The following is a 23,501-nucleotide window of genomic DNA, read 5'->3' on the forward strand; positions in this document are numbered from 1 at the left end:
GTAGGGGAGATTTCTCCATGGTCGGATGCATGTCTTCAATTTTAAAATGACCCCAAGTGGCACTACGTGAAAGTGCCAGAGAGGCTGAACCATAGGGTACCCCCTCTTCCTCTACACTCTTTACCTTTCAGACTTTTGCCAGTGCAGTGGAGTTTTTGAAACACCTGCTCATGCCTCTTGCCAGTTCTTTTGTTGGTATGTTCACCATTCTCCCCTTTCTTTTCTGAGTATATCAGAAGTGAGGTTCTAGCACATGTCACTGCCATTCCCCCACTTAGCAGTGTCTATAGATGCACTATTGCGGCCCCTCTCTCGTGACTGCTGTTTGCTCCATGCCTGTCTGAGGACACTGCCTTAGCCTTTCTCTCCTGGCTTCTAAATCATCATCTAAGTGTCTTACACGTACTGTTATTTCTCCCATCTTAAAAACACCTCTTCATCCTGCTGCCTCTGCCTGCTGCCGCATCATCTCTTCATACTCACTGACACAGCTTTGGCAAGGCCGGCACGTATGTGTGTTCCCCAGTTCTTCTCCACCCATTCCTACTTCCAGTTGGCTTTTTACCCTCACTGCTCCACCAAAACGATTGTTGTCCGACACTTACCTCAGTCCAACATGCAGGTCTCAGTTCTCCTCCTAGACTCTCTTGGATGCAGTTGACCCAGTTGGTCATTTCTTCCTTCTCACTTCACTTTCTTTCCCTGACTGCCTGGACCCAGTAACTTCAGTATCTCCCCACCCTCCTCACTGATGGCTTGGCCCTTTTGTGGGTTCCTTCTCATTCTTTACCTTTTAACGTTAAGTGCCTCTTCATCCTCAGGCCTTTTCACCCTTCTGGCTTTAAATTCCACCTGTATGCCAACAACTGGTATGTCACCAGTTCAGATGGTTCTTGAAACTCCACACTGTCTAGCCGGCTGCCACCTCAGTTCCTCCCCATGGCTCTGAAGCCGAGTTTCTCTTGCAGAAGTTTGGCACATGCACCCGCTCTCCCTCCAGCTATTCTCCCTGTGGCCTATGGCTTCCCTGATCACCTGCCCATTGCTTTCATAGCACCCTGGGAGTCACCTTGGAGTCTTTCTTTGGTGTCTCACACATTCCACGGATTTACCTTGTGGTTGTTTCCAGGTTACCTCCCTGGTGGCTACCACCTTGATACAGTCTGGCATCAATTCCTGCCCAGATCACTGCCATAATCTGCTAAGTTGGTGTCTCTTTACCCTGCCCTCTCCTTGCTCTAGTGTCTGTTCACACAGTGACCAAAGTAATTCACTGACACATTAAAGTAAGACGTCTTTAGCGCCTCCTACTGCCCTTGTTGCGCTTTGCTACAGCCAAGCGGTGGCCTTTGGAGCCTAACATGAGACTTTACTATCGTTTATTGTCTTACTGTTGACATTCCTGTTGTTCTCGCTGCGTTTCTCTGGGCACCTTCTTTGAGACATTGCTCAGAGATAATCTCATGGGTCAGACCCTGATCCCATTACTATGGTGTCTCTGCACCAATTCCTCTCATACAGCTCCACTTTTCACACATTTTACTTATTGATTGACTACTTTTGGCCTTTCACTTAGGTCACAATTTCTTTTCATTAAAGCGAATATGAAATTTTAGTGGAACACATTTATCAATTTGTTTTTCATGTTGTGTTTATTCAATTCTGTGTAAGAAATCCCACAGTACCCCCAAGTCATTAGATTTTTTTTTGGGGGGGGGCTAGTGTTTTGTGAATGAATGGGTTAGATACCTGAGCCAGGTTTGAGAATGAGACCTTCATTGGACTGTTCCATTCCTTCCAAATGAGTAATGACCAGAGACCTCAGGTTAGCAGTGAACCAAAAAGAAGTTTCTGTTCCCAAACCAGGTGTGTCTTTAGATTCTGAGAGCTCACTGGGGGCTCCTCCCAAACCAGTGAGAGTAGCCGGTAACTGACGCTGTCTCAAGCGTGCGTCCCACAGGGTCTGCCTACCATGGCGATTCGCAGGATGAGCCTGATTGCCACACAGACTGGTTTGTGTGTTACCCGCCCACCAGGTAAAGCAAGCATTCTTTTCTTTCTTTATTTTTTAAAAAATATTTCCATGTAAATTAGAATCTAAATGAGACAGTCCTTTTCAGCAGGGAAGATTCAGCTAAGTTCTGTTTTCTCAGATCACATTCCATACCTCAATTGCCTCTTAGAGATTTCAAAGGCTTTTTATGTACCTGGTAATTTGGAAGAATTGCTTTTATTTTGTGGTTTCTTAGGGACTTCTAATATCTCTCTTGTAAGATGTTTGCCGATGTCAATAGCTACTAGCTCTGAGGGTTAGAGTAACAAGATCATTCCATTTTCACTTGTGATATCTTGCTTTCTACTTGTGCTGTTTCACAGTAAGTTTCTTGAGCGACAAATCACCAGACTCTGAAGTTGCCCTGTTTTTTAATGGGATGTTGGTTGGTGTACTGTTTATTTTCTTGGACTCTTTTGTGTGGAATTTGACTGGGCCTGCTTCTGTCTGGTGTCCTAGGCGAGTCTTGTCTTGATGTCCATTTCACACTTTGCCGGCACCACACCCAGCAATCTTCATGTGAAGCTCATGGAGCTGCATTTCTTTCATTTCATTCACTGTATTGCACGGTCAGCTGGCATGACCTTGCACCCCCGTGGTGTGTTAGAATAAGTTGGGTAAGGCCCACAAATTCAGGTTCTGTGACAAGTCATGAAGGTTTGCAAGATAAATATTTTGTGCAGTTCATTTTTTAAAAAATGTTGTTCGGTTAGAATGGCGTGATCACACTCTGTAAATAGATTGGCCTCTATTGCGTGGTGGCTATGAATACATGGGTAGCACTTTATTCTTGGGGGCCAATTCTGGTAACGATTGATTTTTGTCTGTATTAAAATCCTGCTCATGACCAGCACCTCACATCTTCTATCTAGCAAGATTCTCACTGAGTCACTGAGCAGCATCATAAACTCTTATTTTAGAGCTTATTTATTATACTTAGCTCGGCAGTAGTGACCCTGTTTTCATTTGGCTGCCTGGACGTTTATAAAATATCCATAATCATGTCCATCTGTCTTTGTGTTACCCAAATTGCCTCCTTCTCGCCCAGGAGCCTCTCCTGTGTCCCATTTTCTTTGTTTCCTGTAGGAAAACCCAAGTGTTGCATTATTCCTTTCAAGATTATCAGGTTTAGGGCCAGTTTTACACCGAGGTTCAGTTTTTACACAGAGATCATGCCTCCTCAGGACTTGGATTAGAGCCTGGCCACCCCAGCTCCTCCTGTTCAGAGTGTGGATTCCCGCACGTTCTCAGGAGCAAGGCACAGCGACTTGCCTTCATTTCTGCAGCTTCTGGAACTTCCTAGCAGAGCAAGGGAATGTTGCTAGTGTGCTTGTTTGTTTGTTTTTAAACCAGAGGAAGCAGACGATATTTTAGTGATGAATATGAAGCTCAAACTCAAAGAATTACCTATGTATCTCATGAGAAGTTTTCTCAGTGATACCAACAAGTAGAAATGTTTAAATGATCTGAATACTTGGGCTTTGTTGGGGTCTCGAAGGAAACAACTGTTATGATTCCTTTGCCTTCAACTTTGTGTTTAGGATTCATTTAAATATGAAATACCAAAATGCTCTCGCGGGGACAAATTTGACTGTTTAAGCAAAAAAAGAAATTGAATGTTTTGACTATAGATTGGATTATATGGGTGCCAGGTTTTGTCAGATGGTAGGAGATTGCAGAGGTGAGGCCACATAGGCGAACCATGCAGGGTGAGGAAGCAATGTGCTACACCAGGGCTTAGTGAGTCCTGGGTGTTTTCCTTTGTTTCTGTTTTTCTTTTTCCCCAAATGTTATCTGGGTCCTGGAAAGTCCCAACTCTGCCTGCAGTACTATTCTTCTAGCATTCTTTTTCTTTGTAAAGCATCCTGAATATTTCATCTGTAGTTATTTCACCAACTATTATTTATTAAGTTTGCGCTCTAAGGGAGGTATTGTGCTTGACTCTAGTCAGAGAAAGATGGAAATGGACAGGATTTCTGTTGTCTTGGAAATTAGGGCCAAGTGGGATAGACAGTAGCCATACCAACACCACCCTCCTTCTTGTGATACCCTCCAGCCTTCCACACTCCTCTTTATGTCTGTCATCATGACTGAGAATATTGTGATCTTCCTTTTTTATCCCCTCTGTCCTCTCCCTTGTTGTTCCTGTTAATTCATTCCTTAAAATGTTTCTCATTTTGGGCCCTCCCTGGTGGTGCAGCAGGTTGGAGTGCAGCAGGTTGGAGTGCAGCACTATGAAGCTATCGCAGCCACTGCAGCCTGAGTTCAATCCCCCACCAGGGAGGTGACCCATGTGGCCTGGCAGACCTCACCTGACCCACTCACTATTCCCCTCAGCAGTATATTTCAGTCAGTCTGCCTGTACTGTCCCCCATTCTTTCTCTGGTGAATCCCCCCCCAAGTCTGTACCCCAGTTCTTGTATGCATAAATAAATAAATCTTTTTTAAAAATGATTCTCATTTCTCTTATATTATCCATTCATACTTGACATTGTCTACACCTCTCTATCATCTCCAAGTTACATTGCTTAGAGGAATAACCTCTTTGGGAGAAGCCTGGGTCCCTTGAGATGAGAGAGAGCAACTACACTGAAATATAATTTATTCCTTTCTCCTTTTCACCTGCTTTGCTTTTGGGAGATTGTTTTCATCTCTAATTTCTGTCTTGGTTCATTCCTGTCTTGCAAATTCACATTAAATCTCACCTTGTTAGTGAAACATTTCCTGATTACGTGTTTCTTACCATTTCCTAGAACTCTTGTAGCACTTAGTTCCTAGTCTCTATTACATAATTTAGCACTTAGTACTTTGTGTTGCTAATTCATATCTGTAGGATTTTTTTTCTATTATGATGTAAGGTTTTAAGAATCTTGAATGCAGGATTATAACATACATAGAGTGCTTTGCATGGGGTTAATAGTTGGTTGTTGCTTAATAAAGACAAGAATTGAATTTATTGCACATATAAATATATGAATGTCCTTGCCTTAGTACTCACTGGGCTTCTTGTCTACTGCAGTTTATATAGAGATTTCCCAGTTTATATAGAGATGAACAGTTAGGTTGGTTCCAGTTTGAGGAATTACAGATATTCTGTTTGAGCCTGTTATGTTCAAAAAAAAAAAAAAAAAAGATTATCTTACTCCCTGATAAACATTCCAACTAAATATTTATGAGTCATTTACTATGTATCTAGTACTTTCTGATCCTGGGAGATGGAGAACTTATTTCAGATGCATTCCAGTATCTTGTTCCCTTGGTTGTCTTCTTTTTTCCCATTCATTACTGATGTGAAATTTTCTTTTGCTTTTAGGATAAGAACAAGAAACTCCGCCCTTTGTATGATATTCCCTACATGTTTGAAGCCCGGGAATTTCTTCGAAAGAAGCTTATTGGGAAAAAGGTATGTGATGCCAAACATATTTGCAAGTGGTTGGGGAATACTTGGAGCTGGTTCCCAGTGATGGAATACTTGAGACCAGCAGATGATGCCCCTCTATCAAGTCAGGTGGAATTGCTTTGATATAGGGGAAGGTGTGCCTGTTTATTAGGAAGTGGTATCCCTTGGGACAAATTTCAAATTGGGGCCCTGACCACAGTATGATTGCCAAGTTCTCATGACATGTTCTTTGCAGGGTCCAGGCTCAATTCCAGTTTCAATAATTGCATATTGCCCTGAGCTCCATTCATATGGCTTTCTTGTTCTCTCCAGCCACCTCCATTAACAGACCAGTGCTGTGGGATTTACCAGTGAGGGAAGGTTTCTGCTTTTTTCTCTCCTAATGTGGAAGGATAGTATCTCTGTCAAGAAGAGGGGCCTGGAATTGGAACTTGCCTTCTGAAACTGACCTTAGTGTGAATGCCTCTCCATGTCTCGGACTTGTCAAAGTTCCTGCAGTTTCCCCTGCAGGTGCTGTGGAAGCTGTGGCTGGGAGGGGAGGGGAGTGCATGGTGTCCTGGCAGTTCTTGGGGGCCTACTGTGTAGCATTTTGACTTTGTTTTATCTTTTTTTTTTTTTTTAAACTTTTATTTATCTACACACATGGAGCTGGGGTACAGGCCAGAGGGGCAGGGGCCATGAGAGAATTCACCAGAGACAGAATGGGGAGTGCAACAGGCAGATGGATGAAGGGCACAGCTGAGGGGAGCAGCAGATGGGTCGAGAGGTCTGCCACACTGTGTGGATCACCTCCAGGTCCTGGGATTGAACTCTCACTGAAGTAGCCATGACTCCAACCAACTGTGCCACCAGGGAGGGCCCAGTACTGTGACATTTTGTTCTGGTGCAGCAGCCCAGTCTCCCTGAGTGTATTTCCTTGTGTTCTGTTACCAGCAATTCTGTGGAGCTCAGAGTGAACCCAATGATACTTCCTTATTTTCCCTGACCTCTTAACCCTAAATGCTCTGGGCAGTTCTTTTTGTCCTTGCTAAACAAAGGAAATGAATGGGATCAGGAACTTGACTGTAATTGAGGGGAATCCGTTCCGGGGAGGTGCTGTGATTCCATTTTTTCCTTACTTTGTTTACTTCGCTGGGGCTTCTTCTGGGAAGCAGCACATTTTGGGTTGATGCTTTCAGTTGTATCTTCCCATTCTGCTGTGTGCCTGGCCATAACACTTTAAAATCACATTAGTATTCTCTATCTAAATGCAGATTTTTAAATTACTGGTAATGTGTCAAGTTTGATAAGGCTCTAGTTTTTTTAGCTAAGGCCAAACTGGTGTAACATAAACAAAACCAGTATTATTATACAGTAGTCAGTAGAACAATCAATTGTAGCAAAGATTTTGAAATTGGGCATGAAATGAAATTGTTAATTTTGAGTTAGAAAAACCAAAGTGGATTCCCTACAATGAGTATAAAATCTCCTCGGGTTCTTGCCGAGAACAGGCTCATTTGTCATTGTATAAAACTTGACAGAATGCTGTATTCATTCCTGAAGTGTAGTGGGAATGATGGCTTTAAGCCTCTTTCAATTTCTAGATCTCCTGCTATCTGATGGAATGTCTAACATCTCTATTTCACCAAGTTGATATATCACTCATTTACTGGCTCATAAACAATAGCAGAGCGATAAACAAGGGATTCCCTCACAAAGCTGCACTTCACTGAAATGCACCCAAAGCATGGGCAGACGCTGCCGCGTGTTCATTTCGTGGCCGCCAGTGGTGCGGCCTGGGCAATGGTGCCCACCTCGTTGCTTTGACTGCTGCCTGCCCTGCTCATGTCAGCTCCGGGAGCAGAGACCACAGCCTCCTGCACAGCCGCTACATGGTCCTGGAAGGTTAGCCCAAGACTTTGCTTGCCAATACCGCTTTCCAGATTCGTGCAAAGTCCTCAATCTCCAAGTAAAAGAAATGACCTCTGCTGTCAGACATAGGGCAATTCACAAGCAATTAGGTTCCTTCTTGGTGGGAAAAGCCTCCTTTACTGGTTCCTCTGCACCAGAGCTGATTGGATTCTATTTGTGCTGATCCTAAGTTTTGTTCCCCACGGTGACATCGTAAAAATGATGAATACGGTATCCCTGCAAGGGAGTAGGCTGCAGCTCAGCTCTGCTGGGCTGGAACATTCCTGAGGCAACTGCTTTTCCTGACTCACCACCTGAAACCACTTGCCTGTCTTCTCAGCCTGCCAGTTGCAACAGCAAACACCCATGTGCTGTGGAGTCTGGGAGCAGGCAGGGCAGTGGCTGCCTCAGGGGGGTGGCTAGCACATCATTGCACATTTCTGCCAATTCCCGTCAGACCTCTGCAGCTGTTCAGCGTGGCACATGGTGATTAAGAGGCACGGAGAGAGAGCATGTGTGCCTGTGTGCACGAAAGCTGATTAGGGCAGCCTGTCACGGCGAAATCAGCATAATGGAGGTAAAACATCTTCTCTACTCAGACTCCTACTTGACCAGCCCAGAGTCTGAAGTTAAAACAGTTTTGAAGGGCTTTCTCCAATGTGGATTAAAAAGGTTGAAGGCAAACTGCTAAGGAGCTGTGTTAGATTCAGTGTCCTCCATTTCATCTGCAGAGATTCATTTCGATTCATTCTGGTGCTGAAAGCCGTAATGGAAGTAACCCTGCACCTAGCCTTGTCATGGGATAGGATTTGCCTCCTACTTGGGGTCTTTAGGAGAATGCAGGATTTTACTGGTCTTTCATGTTTTCTTCAGGTAGCAGGACAGACAGTAAGGTACGTGGCTTGTAATTGGTGGTGTTTTGAGTCCTTCATTTTTGGTTCTGCAGACTTTCCGGCTATTTTCAGTCCATTTTGTAGACTTCAGTGGTACCTGGCTAGATGTGGCATCCAGGTTCCAGCTTCCAGAAATGAAGGTGTGCAGCTGCTACAGTGTGTGTCCGTCTGTGTTTCCTGGTTTGAGGGAGACTCTAAGGATACATGTGCATCCAGGATGCGTCTCAGAAGCTCCCCAAGTTGCCACACTGCCAATGTGCCCATCCCCGTTTATCATCTGCCATCTGTACTTTCACTAAAATATTGACTGAGGAATATTTACCCTAAAGAACTGTCTTGCTGATATATCTACTGGGGTTCTTCATGGTCTTCATATCATAAAATGGAACTCATGGAAACATTAACACATCTTTTTTTTCCAGAATGACATCTAACCTAGAAGTGTGTAAACGATCTTGATGCCCTCCTAAAAGAATCAGAGCTACAGGCTGTGTCTAATAATAAGAGGAGTCTCTTTCTGTGTGGATGGATGTATTTTCTTATCACTTAGTGCAGGGCAGTCTATAGACAACAAGAGTTTGTGCCTGTCATTTTATTCTCCATGGAATAAGATACTAATGGAGATCTAAACTGTTCCCCCTCTCCCTCAACTATTTCAGATTTCATGAAGTAGAATCTAGATATCTTTAATCCGCATAATACAGCATTTCCAAATGACATATGAGTCAGTGTCACTGCTGTCCCTTAATGGCAAAATTCTGTCACTATGGGAACCATTGTGTTCAAAGTTGTAACTTGTTTAGACAATTGAAGGGTCAAAAATGTTGCAAGAGATGCAGTAATAAGGAGCCAGAGTGCATTGAAGCTTCAGCTCTAGCAAAAACCTAGACGCAGCCTAGGTTTTCCTATTTCCAGAAAACTCCGGCTCCAAATACAGGTCTACTACCCAAATATTTTTTGTCACTGCTTCTGTTGAGTAAGCTATTTGGGGGCATAAGGCTTGTGTGTAAAGTAATGGCTGACTTTGGCTTTCCAGCCATTGGAAAAAAAATTTTTTTTTTTTTGAACTAGAGCAATTCTTCAAGCCACTTAAAACTGAGCATTTTTCTTGCTATGTATTCACTTGGGAAGTTATGGGGCTATGATTACTTTAGGGCATAGCTACAAGCTTATGTTGCTTTAGGTGGTATCAATTTTTTTTGAAATGCGCCTTTTGTGAGGTTCCTGCTTTAGGGGGCTGTGCAGTTTTGGGGGTTAGTAATGAATAAGTGTGGCAGCCTTATTCAAAAGTATACTCATAGTAATCTGTCATAAGATCTGGTGTCCTCCAGTGTTCAGGAATCACATTCCTCTATTCCTGGTGGAGACTTCTTTGCCACCGCCTCTTCCTTCAGCCCTCTCGTTCCATTGCCTCACCTACTCCTGTTGTGTGTACGGGTGTATCTTCTCAGACACTGCCCTCCGCTGCCTTGTCTTAAATCTCTTCTCACCTGAAATCTTGGCACTTTTTACTGTCTCTCCTGCAGTCATTCTTTCTCTCTTTAGTCTCCACCTGCAGTTAAAGGGCGCGTCACAGATGATGTCACATCACACTCTCCCTCTTTGCTTCCTCTGGCATATAGGCTCAGATGTCACTTCAGCCACTCTGTCTCTCACTCACTTCTGCCGTCTTCAGGCTTCTGCTGCAGAAGCTGCTCTCTGCAACTTCAGGACTTCAGCATTTGTAGTTTCTTCTGTTTGGGATCCTGTTTATTCCTCATCTTCCTCTTAGGATCCAAGTGAATATGACTTCCGGGCGAGTCTTCTCCACCTAACTCCCTGCTTCCCATAATTTACTCTGTACTAATTTTTGCAATTTAAAGAATGTTTTTGGAAGATTATACATTAATATGTATATCTCTTATTAAATGTATTAGACTGATTAGGGTTCATACCAGGGCCCAGTCCCTATAGTTTAGAAGGAAAGGTGGGCATTGAAAGAGGGTAGACGTAATGCCATAGGGTGTGTCTGGGATTAGCCATGTGGGCAACAAGTGGGGTGAAATTGCCTCTTCATTTTGGAACTCCAGATCAGTCTGCCCGTAGTTGATAGTCTATGGGGTAATACTGTTTCTATCCTGAGTTAATGTGCTTTTATGATCCATATGAGAACTCAAAATATCCTGACAATGTAAGCCAAATTTAGAAGATAGAAGTCATTTGTTTCGTGTGTCTACCTTTGTATATTTTTCATACCATGCCGATTTATGGTGTGAACTAGACAGATTTTTTAAAAAGTCCTGTGTCTAATGTTCATTCTGATTTAAAGGGTTAGGGCTATTGGTTATTGAATTCTCTTTTCTCAGTAAGAGCTAAACATTGTTTTATAAAATTTTATTTAATTTCACCTCCACCCTGCAGGATGTATGTATTGTTCCTATTTCTACAGGGAAAGAACCTGAAGTTCATAGAAATGTAAGAGTTTATGAAGATGCTTGTGCTTTTCATCACACTACTGAATTCATGGACCTGTAGAAGGGCCACGCCCTGGCTTTGTGAACTGTATCGTGTATGCAGGCAGGGTCGCAGGCCTTGTGTGGGATAATGTCAGCTTTTCTGTGGCATGCATGCCTCACGTGCTGATTCTCTTCAGCTACATTATCTTAGGCCACAGGAATCAGCAGGTGGGGATAGCAACACACATCCGCCTTCCCAATGCTTACAGCCCTCTAGACATTATCTCATTAGTCTTTGAGGTGTGCCTGCAAAGCAACATTTCATTAAGTTGTTCTTCACGAGAGACTGGTGTCAGATTCCCTGTTCTCTTCCTAGTTACAGAGCCCACTGGAAGGAAGGCCTGGCCATCTCTGCCAGCCCAGGACTGCAGCTTGATTTCCTTCCTTTTTGATCCCTTGGCATTGGTGGACCTCTTGGAAGAGGCTGGGATAAAGAGCACAGGCTGTTTTTTATCCTTGGTTCAGAATCAGAGTGAGGTCCTTCCCCCCGCAGGGCCAGACCCCTGAGGGCACCAGGAACACTGTTGCTGGGCTGGGGCACTTCCACTGGCTGGGAGTGCAGGCCCCTCAGGATGGGGCTCTCTAGATCAGGGGCTGTCACTCCTCTCCCTGGCTATTTAACAGGGTTGTCCTTTTCTTTAAAGCGACTTGTAAGTTCCATCTTTTGCATTGTTCTACTTAATCTGCTTTACTAAGTTCAGAGCTGGCAGCCTGGGGATTCTTAGCACTAATGATCTCTGGTGTATTTTAGTTTGGGTTCTATAAACATTCCCTTTGTCATCTGCACATTTCTCACTTCAGATTAATTTGATTCACTCACGCTCTGGAAAAGTCCTCTACATTAATGATCAAAACAGGTTCTGAGGTTGTGAATACATTGTGATTTAAATTGACAGGTTTATGTGAGGCTGCTTGTCCTTGTCTTCTCAGTACCAGCTGTTACCATCGGCGTGGCTGTAAATTTTTTTAATAAACGAAGATATCACCACCCTGAGGTGTTTTGAATGGCTTATAATTTCTGACCATGCCTTTTTCTAGTAATACTTCTCCCACTTAGACATGGCAGGAACACCTCTGTTTGTACTGAAGACTAAGCGCCACTGTAGATGCACTTTACTCATTGGTTTTGGGCATGATCACTGTCTTTTACCCCTTCTGTCCTTCTTTCCCTTGTCTGATGCAGGAACTTAGCAGAAATGCCTCTAGAGTTGCCTGTTTCTGAAACTTGGCTCTTCTCAGCAAGGTACGTTTCTACCTGCTGCTCCCTCATGCTCTTTGATGTTAAGTTCTTGTTTTGTTCTCTCCTCCTCTCTCCTCCCCTCCCCCCAAATCTGTAGATTGTGAAATATGTGTCTGACTCTAGGCGCCACCAGGATGTTGAGCTGGGTACACAGGTCCTTGGTGACATATGGATTTGTGTTCTGTGAATTGTAATATCCCTTTCAGAAAGCATCTTGAAGAAACTAGATCTTTCAGCTTCATTCCTGGAAATTTTTGTGTTCACCTGTGGGAAATGAATTATTAGCTACTAGAATCCTGAGATTCTCATACCTCTGAGTAACACACTTACATTGCTTTGCTCATTATTAAAGATATTTTCCCCCTAGATTCCCAAGTTGCTCATAGTTTTCTGGTGAAAGTTCTTAACATTTATAACATGATTTGTGGTCAGCTTGTGTTAAGCCACCCACTCCCGATCTTTTCAGCTAGGTTTCTGAAATGTCGTCCTTGGGGTGGAACTTTCCATGCTTATGCTCTGCAAACTGGGATTTTATTTTAGGGGGAGATTTGTGCTGAATCAGCTCAGCTGTGTTTGGGGGTAGGGAGAGGACAGGCTTTTTTCCCACTTTAAAAATAACCCTTATGTGCCAAAAAACCCTATAAAATGTGCTGAATTGCAGATCTTCAAACTTCCTATACCTCCTGGTATACAGAGAACGGATTCTTTTGCGCTTGGACTCAATGATAGTGTATAGAATATCTTACGTTGTAGATGAATATGAAGTGTGATGGGTACAGAGGTGTTTGATCAATCCCACGTCCTTGCCCCACATTTTCATTCTGTCTTGTAAGGATCTGTATGGGATAGAGTGTGTATGTATATGTACGTATTTTTTCTAATAAGACTATTTTTTCTTGTGTGCTTGTAAAATAGGACATTCCCTTCAGAAGTAATGAATCCATTGCTAAACAGTAACTTTCCAGATTTCGTTTTTCTTTTCTTTTTTTGTGGCCCCTATTTTTGGTATACTGAGGAAGTTAGGCTGATGCTTAGGTTGAGTATTTATCCCCAAGGGGATAAATGATGCCCTGTGCTTACACAGGAAGGTGGCATGCACAGGTGCTTGTTGTTTCTGAGGTGGACAATTCATGCTCCTGTTCAAAAACTGCAGCATGTTCCTTGTTTTATTTAACATGTTTAAAAATATGAGAAAAGGCTTTGCTCTTCCCTGAAACAGTTTGTTTTGCTGTACCTGGGCCTGCCTTCTTGCCTTCACTCACTTTTGTCTTTTTTCTGGCATATTTTCGGTGTTGTGTATTTGTGTATTTGCTTGTAAAATAAGAGATTTCATTCAGAAGTTGGTTTGCTGGTGTGGACATGCTCTCGTATTTTTATGAAGATGCTGCATCATGAACTTGGGGTAATTAGCATAGCCTGTGTTTTGGAGCCACATGTTTAACATTTTGCCCACTTACATTGCTCATTTCACAGAGCTGTGTTTGGATTTTCTCCCGTGACTATGAAAATCTCAGGGTTTGTCTCGTCTGGCCTTTGGGACAAGCTGTTCTGCAACATCTTCTTCTTCTGGCTTCAGGTGTTTCAGCTGGGTCGGGCAAGATGATGAGGTAGTCGTCCTGAAGACACAGGCTGAGCAGCTGGCCATGTTTGTTGTCTTTGAGAGGACCCTGAGCACATGTATAACGTCTGGTCACTTGATGTGTTACAGACACTTAGTGTAGTCAGGTCATTTTTATTATTCATTCAGCAAATATGTTCTCTGCCATATATTGTTCTAGGTGTTAGAGATAGAACATTGCAAACACCTTTTCTTGTGGAACTAAAGGGCACATCTGGTTGTTGAGTATTTTTTGGAGATGAAATAAAGATGAGTAAAATATCATCTCTGTCACAAGTTGCTTACAGTCTAACTGGGGTAAGATTACATCAAAAAATGTGTGAAGTTGAAAAAGAACATATTTGAATAACCGGAGAGATAACAGAAATATGTCTCTTGGCAGTACTGGATTAATATTAATGTGAATTGCACAGATCATAGCTGTATTTCAGAGACAGGAGGGGTCTCACCTCCTGTGTGATCTTGCGTACTTTATGGTTTCAGCTTTCACACTTACTGCTGACTCTCACCTATGAATATTTCTGCTCCTGACTTCTTCCTCTGCCTACACAATTGCTTGACTACCCAGATACAGATTCCAGTAGATAGCTGGCATCTGATTTGTCCAAAATGTAGTTCATAATTTCCATATGATTTTTCTTCCCTGCTTCAGACTACCTGGGCTATCTTTTTAGCTGATCATATATGTCATCACTCTCTTATTGTCCAAAGCTTTAGAATCAGCAATCTCTCCATCCCAAGTTGACTTGATTCTGCCTCAGTTACTGCTTCCAAATCCTCATTATTCCACCATATTTCAAGTGACTTTTAGGCTGTGCACTCCTTATCTCATTTTAATTATTGCAACTCCATCTTAATTACTTGCCCTTTTCCTTTGAGTATATGCCATCTTTCAAATGACTGTCAGAATTGCTTTCTATGACTATGACAAGGAAAAAGTAATAATGACTCCTGATCATTTTACAAATTCTGCAGAAAAGCACCTTGTTCCTTTAGTGAATATAAAATCAAAGAATTGGCAGTTGTATATAAAAATATCATCATTTTATTTAAGGATCTTGCTTACATGTCTAGTCTCAGTTCCTAGTGTATACACCGTAGATATAATTCGCTACAAGGAAAATTTTCACTCTTCCTTAGACGTTCCAAGCCCTTTCATAACTTGTGTTCACATTTATTTTTTATGTAAGTTTCCTACTTTAAACTCTTCTCCTGGCTGCCATGTAATGTCTAGGGCTCGCTGTCCTTTCATACCTTTGTGTCCATTTTGCAGTAGCAGTTCCCAGGTCTGACTTCCTCCCTCCCCGCCTCCCCGGCCAGGCAAAAGAGCTTGTCTTGCCTTTCTTCAGCTCAGAGTTCCTGATGCTGGGGAATCAGATTAGGATCACCAGTAAGTCTTCTCAGGGGAAATGGGATTTGTGCCTTGGAGGACTTAAGAAAGGTTGGTGGGGTTTGGTTATGGAAAGGTTTTATAAAAGCTCATGCTGTATCTCTAAGCTTTCCTGCCTTCTTTCATTTCCTCACTGCAGTGGTAGACTCTGTGAGCCCTTCATTGAACCATGACGGTCCATGAACCCAAGTCTTAGTTGTCGGCAGAACAAATATTGTTGTTTTCCTACATGTGAATTATGGTTAGTAATGTCTCTCTCCCCTGGTAGGTGGTGGCATTCTGGTTCCCTTGTGGGATCTGACTCATTGTTCTTTGAAGTCTTCACAAGGTAGCCTGAGCCTCAGTATTTGGAAGTACGATTTGGAGCTTATTTCTGTGTTTTGTCTTCATAATGGAGAATGGGCAGTATTTGTAAGTTGATGTTCAAAAAGAGTTCAGAGTAGGAAAAATAAATTGGGCAGGGTTGTCTAGAATCCTGCATTGTTATTTTAAAGGTCTAAATGACAGAAGCTTGATGGATCCTGATTGCTCCTTGCTGTTTCCACGGGTCCTGACTGGATATACAATGTTCCTATTCTCAAATAATAGCCCAGATGAATTGAAAGTAAATAAGTCAACGACTTGGTGCACTTTGCCACTTCTGCAATGTTTGGGGGTGCCTTTTAGCCTGGCAGGTCACTGCTGAACCCAGCTCCTCAGGGTCTGGTAGGCTGACTTTGATGCATGGTGGAGAACTGAGAAAGGAGAGGCCAGTTAAGCTCCAATTTCCCCCCACTGCGCCAGGTTTCCTCCATCTTTAAACAGTTTGTATTTTAAAAGAAAATAAGAAAAGGGAAGGGAAAGTAAGGATTGAAAAAAGGCACAGAAATGACCGGGCACTGACTGGCAATTAGCTGAATGTGTTTTGGTGAAATGATGCCACCGGCAGCTGTTGGGCTGGGGAGGCGCCTTTAGTTTTTAGTAGAGTCTCAGCAGCTGAGAACTGTAATCTTAAGCGATTGGTCTGAACATTTGTGAAACCTCTGTTTATTTGTCAAATGGGCATATTGTTTTGACAGCTGTGATTCCTGAGGTGTGGTATATAAGGGAGGGAGTTGAGCAGACAGCTGCATCGGAGTGAGTTTTGAGCAGGGCAGAGAGACTGTGTTTTTAGGTTCTTTAAGATGGAAATAGAAACTGGAACCTCACACAGATCTGCAGCCTTGCCCCTAATTTGTTGCGTCCATCACAGTAAAAAGGTAGCGCATCCCTATGACCTCAGAGAAAGCTGAAGATTGTGTAAACTTCAAATTCTTACACTTGGGGTGAATTCTTTTCTTTCAGTGTGCCTTATTTTCTTAATGCTAAATTAAAAAATAGTTTTTCCATCCTCTAAAAAGATGATCCCAGTGAAGAATCCAAAAATACTCACCTTAGTCATCTTAGTACCTGCAGTCAGACTTTGAGGCAACATTTACAAATCATGTGCAGTTTCCCGACTGTTGACTGTGGAGGGCCACCATGAAGAGTCAGTTTGGTGTCTGCTGGCTGACACTGGCCCTACCTCACATGGTGGGCTGCAGATGGGAAAACTGGGGAATCTGGGGATTCCCAGACACACCCAGCCCTGCGGTGTGTCTAGTCCTTGTTACTCCCCTAACTTGTGACCTTAGATGGGTCCTTTTAATTTGATCTGAGTTTCCTTATCTGTAATGGGACTGAACCGGTAGTCTCTAGAAATCTGTCTTTAACCCATGTAGTCAACCTTTTTTGCCCTGCCCTGCGCTGATTGACCTACTTGATTCTTTTCCAATTCTGAAAGTTTGATCTAGTCGAAACGACAAGGAGTGAGGATCATGTATCTGTGCGTGTATCTGTTCACCCTCCTACCCCTGCCCTGGTGCCCACTTGGTGCCTTTACACAGACTCAGAGCCCTGAGTGGTAGAGGCCATTTGCGACCTCTCTAGACCTGCCACCTCTCCAGAATGGCTCTAATTACTGACTGTGCCCAACCGCACAGAGAGCTAGGAGATTGAAGTCATTCTCTCTCCCTCTCTGCTTATGTTCCTGAGCTATGGTCAGAGTACCTTTTATATCATTTCACTTCAAATGTTTAAATTTTATGGTTGGGGTTGTCATTAGATTACGTTGGGGCCAGGGCCTCTTTTCTCCTTTTCTGGGGCGTCTGTCTTAGTGTTGTGTCTTTCCTGAGCATCATCGGTCAGTTCACTGAATTTTGAAATAATGGATTTAGGAACCAAAATCCTTCAGAATGATGGACTCCTTGATGTCAGCCCGGTGCCTTTTCACATTTTCCACCAGTTTCTCCCATTGTCAGCCGTGCTGACAGCTGTATGGGGGGAAAGCAGCATGCAGTTTGAACTCCCAGGCATGGGAGAGTTTTTGAAGATGAAAGGCAAGGATGAATTCTGTTGTTACTCTTCAGTGTTTCTGGTTTGGTGGTCGCTGAACATAGCTTTCTGGTAGGAAAGTGGTTATGAAATCACTAAGTCTATATCTCTTCACATTTCATGAACTGAAAGTGGTATTACTTATCTCTGGATTCCCTCCTTCAGAGCGAGAGACTCCCCTGTCTTTTCCTTCGGTCTCTTTAACATTCTCATTGTTTGGCTCCCTTCTTGTTTTTCCTTGCTTTTGCCTCCTTTTCCTTCTCCTTCCATTTTCCATCACCCTCTGTAGAGGTGCTTAGCCTCAGCCTTCTTAGCTTGTCTAGCTCTCATTTCTAGTACATCTACCCCAGCTGCTGTCACTGGCTGACTTGGCTGCTGCAGTGGGTCCCTGGGACCTTTCTGGCCTTACGAAAAGAGTGACGTACAAATTGCCATTTCTTTGTTGTTTCTGTTTTTCCTCCCAGTAGCATGACATTCGGTTCAGCACCAAAGTTGACAAAGCCCTCTCAGCTTGTGCAGTAGTTCCCTTTCCCCTTGGGCTTGGGTCTTCTTGGATGACCACAACATTTTCCAGACTCCATAATACTGTCATCCATTAAAAAGTCTCTTTCTACTCTAGCTTTCATGTTAAAAGAGAAAATGTGGATGAGAAGGAAATTGCCCACCACCCCTGTTAGCCCAGATTTCTGTTCCTGAGGGCAGCGAGGTGATGGGCCCCACTAGGTGTGCCCTTTGGAGATGGGCTGAGAACATGTTGGCATGATGCTGCCCCAGGCACCGTGGCACTGGGCTGTGTGGATGCCGTCTCTGCTCATAAGAGAAAAGCTTTGGATGCCACTGGGCCTCCTTCAGAGACTAGGGAGCTGTGTTCTCCCTGCATGGCCTCACTCTGGGATTCACATTCAGATTTAGTTGTTTCTCCCATTGCTTCACACCGTCATCTTGTCCTTCAACTCTCAGTGTTGAATAGCACTGGAAGGTTGAGGTCTTCAGGTCCTTGTTCTTTGTCTTTCTTACAGTCATGGCTCTTGCATGGCTCCTTGCATTGGAAGCAATTTCTAGGACATGTATGGCAAGGGTAAGATCCTTTCCCCTACAGCAATGCTTAATTTTAATTTTTAAATAGCCAAGAAGACATAATTTTTTGTTTTACATAACATAATATGTTCTTTAAAAAAATAGATGGTGATAGCATTTTTAGAAAGCACATATATGGATGCAGCAGTGATTCTCTTTTTATTTTCTCCTGAAATTTGCAAAGTCATATCAAGAGACTATACACTTTTGGTTGTTTCATTTGCTGAAACAGAGGTTTTGACGTCCTTTGTCAGGAAAGCAATATGGAAACATATGATAGTTTTGACAAACTATTGTATAAAATGGGCAGACATTTAATTAGTTAGCATATCTTTCAGACACTTTTCTGGAAAACCAACAGCATCAAGTTCTTCTCTTTTTTGGTTTGATGTTCATTTTTTAATTATATTGCGTAGATCACAGTCACTCCCAATTCAGGTCTCAAATGATAATAAAGAGTGCACAGTTGGAGACCTCCCTTCCTTTATCGATTCAGTTTATCTCCTCTAACTACATGTATTACCATGTCCCTGAGTATTTTTCCAGAGATATTTTAGGCCCATATAGACAGATGTGTTCGTGGGTGGGTGGATATTCTCCCTTTTTATACAAATGCCAGCGTCATCAATACAGTTAAGATTTCATACAAATAACCAAAAATAGTATATTTGCTTGAGCATTTCATTTATGCATGCTTATAAATACTAATGGGATGATATTGTTAGCATTCCCAGTGGTGTAGTGTGCAGGTCAATATTTTGCACACAAGATTTCAGCTAGTTTTCTCTGTGGACTTAATTTTCCTGCTAGAAAATGCAATTATGAATTTTAATATGATGATGTTGTCCATTCTACTCTTTTATGATGCTGCAGTTTGTTTTTGCTATTTTGTGCTAATATTTGTGTCCATTTTATCAGTCACAAAAGCTACATTTGTTCACTCTAAAGCACAGTTTTTTTAAAAAAGAGAAGTTAAAGAAACCCCCACATCACTAGTATTTGTTAATACTTGAGTGTATATTACTCCAACTTTCTTCTCAGGCATTTGTGTATTTGCATAATTTTCAACTTAGCTACTAATTATGAGGTGCTTATTGCTTTGTAATCTTCAATATGATGGTTTTCCTGTGTCATTAAATAGACTTCTAGATAAGGTACTTTTATCACTTATCCAGTGAATGTTTAATCAATATCCTATCGTAGCTGTTTATAGTAATGTTGCGTATAGGCCTTGGAACCAAACAGACATGGGTTTGATTCTCAGGGCTAGCATTACCTAGCTTCAGCCTGTTATATGCATTAAATGAGGTAATATATGTTACCTTAATAATTAAGCATTTAGTGCAATGCTTGGCACTTTGTAAGAGCTCAGTCAGTAATAGCAGAGTACAGAGGAAGGGCTTAGGAAAACTTTTAAATAGGGAGCAAAATCTGTTATGACAAATAAAATGAACCCATTCTAGTCCGTGACCTGAAAATATTGAATGAATGAAGACACACAAAAAGGAGCAGTAGGGAAGAGAGGACCATGTACGGGTAGCCAACATTTTACTTGCCCCTGTGGCCCACAACACCAGTGTAAGGGGATTGCAGTCTATTGCTTGTCCTTAACACCTTTATGATCCCTGGGGACTCGTGGTCTCACCTTGATCTGCCTGGCCCACAAAATAAGTCGGAATGGGCCTGGAGAAGGAGAGTCAGGAGAGTACTCTTAACAGCTTGTTTCTCCTTTGCTGGGATTCCTGGCTCATTTTCACAGCCCAATAGGGTTCCCATGGGAACTGCCAGGACATCTGATGAAAACTTAATTTACTGTTACCCAAGGAAAACTCAATAAAGGGCAAAGACTGCCCTATCTAGTGGGAATTTGTTTGTGTACTCCCAATCTCTGGTAGTCCCCAACTTGAAGCTCAGAATTGGAGACTGTCTCCTGATAGCATCTAGCCAATCACAGTTGTTATAAAGATATGTTGAATACTCTGCTTTTCAACTTCCCAAAGGAATAATCAATCAATTAATAAATCCAGAATTCAAAAACACTCTTTGTTTGCCCATTTGATGCACTTACCTTTAAAAACTTGGCAAATAACTTGAGGCATCATTAATGAATTTTGGTGTTCATTTATATGGGGTAGTTCTATGAAGTTTATTTCTCATCCCATTGACAGCATATTTTGTTTAAAGAACTTCGTCACTTCATACTTCAGGTGAGGGATTCATTGTGATTCATTTTATTGAGCATGATTCTTGGTTGCTTCTACCATAGTCAACACTTAGGAATTAAGAATTTAGCCTGGTCAAAATATGTGGTACATTGAAAACAAAGTGATATAAAAACTTGCTTATTGAAACATATCAGCAAACAGGTTATATGTACTGTCATCTTTCTGTGCTCTTTACCTTTATCTCACCACTGATTTTAAATAGTATCCATTTTACAAAGTAAATATAATCCAAAATTTTGATTGAAGCAGAAGACCAGATTTTATATACACCCTCAGCACTACCAGTACATGTCAACTAAGAACAATCATCTGCCAGTTCTGTGAATATTTCCAAGAAAGGCTATTAAAGAAGAAAAGTCCCCCCCCCCTTTTTTTTTTTAAAGGAGAGTAATAGATGGGTTTTAGTTTTTTTTTTAAATGAATATCTGAGCTAAGGTGATAAAGCCTATGTTGTTAATCTACTCCTTTCCTTGGTTATTGGGAGATAGAATATGTGTTTCTAGGACACCTATATGCTTTTTCTTCCTGGTACCTGAAACTTCATGTGCATGATTTCTTTAAAGGCTAGACCAATTTAGTGTTTTAAGCTTTACACTGGCTAAAGAGCATTACTTGCAGACATTCCAATTTTTACCCACTTCCATTATGTTAAAACTCTTCATCTGTCTTGGGCTTTGCCTTAGTAGCAGTAGCATTTCCAATGCCTGGAAACCATGAGTGTTTCTTGGCAATTGCCACAGACACAAATCTTATATGTTCCCATAGGAAGGGTCATTCAAATGCCTATATTGTATCATCTGTTTAAGAGTAGCTTCTAAAATGACTTGGACTTGGAGGAATGTCCATGGACTTACCCACCTAGACTGTAATTCCCTCTGGGCATACAGCCCTTATTTACTGAAATGTCTTAATTTCAGTGGGGATTATTATCCTCACCCTTTCAGTTGTTATTTGCACTGATGTTCTGGATTCTATTTATTACTTTCATTGACTAACTGGAAAATTTGGGGAATTTACCTGCTTTATACAGTAGTATATTTTATAAGTAGTATATTCTCATAGGTGATAATTGTGATCCTTTTACAGTTATTATTCATGTAAGTAACCCTTTTAAGGCAGCATAAACTAATTGTTTCAAAATCTTCAAATGTAATAAAAATACCATACTTTATAATATAATTTAAATATACAATTTTATAATGTAAATATAATTAATGACTCCTATTTAAAGCAGCAAAAATAGGAACAGAAAATTCTTTAAGGCCCTCATTCACAGATAAGATTGAATTGTTAAAAATAATCAAAATTATCAAATTCCTTCATGTTTTAAAGGTTCCTTATTGGGACAATACCAATTAGCTCTCTTCTGTTTCCCTTCCCATTCACTACAAATCACTAGCTATCTTTCTCATCTTTCATTTTCCCAATAATTTGGGGGTATTTTATTAGACCTTTATACCCCATGCTTATCATTATTTGATTATATTGCTTACATTTACAGAAATTATCAGATGTCAGTAATAGCTCATTTTATTCAGTATAGTAAAGCATTTCCATTTATAGCCTGTTATAACCATTTCTTGTGTAGGTTGTGTTATAGTGGATCACTTTATTTAATCTAAACTTGCTATGCATCTCGCTTTGTCTTTCTCAGAGGAAATAGATAATATATTATGGACCCATCCTTTCTATTTCACACATAATTAACCTGAAAATTCATTGTTGCTTTTTAATATATGTATTTTTATTACTGTTCTGTTGGTTTATTTTTACATGTCACTTTTAAAAAAAGATTTATTTGTGCATACAAGAGCTGGGGTATAGGTCAGAAGGGCAATGGGGGTGGGAGGCATGGTGAGAGGATTCATGAGAGACCTAGTGGAAAGCAGAACAGGTGGATTGACTGAAGTGTATTGCTGAGGGGAGCAGCAGGTGAGATAGGAGAGGTCGACTGAGCCATGTGGGGTAGCTACCTTGTAGGGGATGGAACTCATGTGATTGGCTGGCTATAACTATAACTGGAAGTTGTTGAAACCTAACCCCAGGCCACAAGGAAGGCCTAATGTCTTACTTTTTAAAAATAAAGGGTGTTTGATTTCTATTTTCTGCAGCTATAGCATCTTCCAAAATGTACTTATTAAGAGATTGCACATTTGATGTTTCTTTTGAGATTGCCGAAGTCTCTGTGTTGGGTAGTTTGCATGAAGCTATCAGCCAGTGATTACAATAAACCCTTGTCTATAACTGGAAATTTCCCTTGCTGATTTTGTAGTATTTGGACGTTGATACTTTGTGGATGATCTTGGTGGCAGAATGAGAATGTTTCTCTCGTTTCTTCCTCATTTCCCTTTACCTCCTAAAGCTGCTGGACATTTTATATTTGTCCTTTTCCATGGATTTTTCCACACTTGTGTTAATTCTATAGTGACAGAATATTTTAAACTATCATTGTCTTCTAAGGTCTTGTTAAGTAATTTGTAGATTTTAAACTTTTAAGGAAACCAAGTTTCTAGTTCTTGTATTATCCCATATGCTTAAAGTCAGAGACTTTTCTTTAAGAGCACAAGAATAAAAATTCTTTCCATACTGAACTATGGAGGAGAACTCCTTGTCCCTTCCTGATTATTCTTTTGCTGCTGTGCTGTGGAAGACTTGACCAGTAATCTCTTGCTGTGGACTCTTAGAGATGAAGGCAGGACAAGGGTCCCGTGTGTGGCTAAGATGAACATCACATGGGGGTTACCACACATGGCATGTACTGTGTGTAGAAGGATCTGCGCCAAAAGCAAGACCTTGCCATTTGAACCACAGCGCAGTTCACTTACAGTA

At 41.6% G+C, this 23,501-nt stretch overlaps 1 protein-coding gene across 1 annotated transcript in view; it reads left to right on the forward strand.

The window, feature by feature from the left end:
- The window catches only part of SND1 (staphylococcal nuclease and tudor domain containing 1), a 381,281-nt gene that overhangs the window by 134,107 nt on the left and 223,673 nt on the right, over positions 1 to 23,501 (forward strand). Inside the window, exon 11 of the mRNA XM_004677002.2 lies at positions 5,367 to 5,456. Coding sequence (XP_004677059.1) covers positions 5,367 to 5,456 — 90 coding nt within the window. The remainder of the gene's footprint in view (positions 1 to 5,366; positions 5,457 to 23,501) is intronic.

The sequence above is a fragment of the Condylura cristata genome, unplaced genomic scaffold (genome assembly GCF_000260355.1).
Source record: "Condylura cristata isolate star-nosed mole 26May11 unplaced genomic scaffold, ConCri1.0 scaffold00005, whole genome shotgun sequence".
In the NCBI taxonomy this organism is placed as follows: Eukaryota; Metazoa; Chordata; class Mammalia; order Eulipotyphla; family Talpidae; genus Condylura; species Condylura cristata.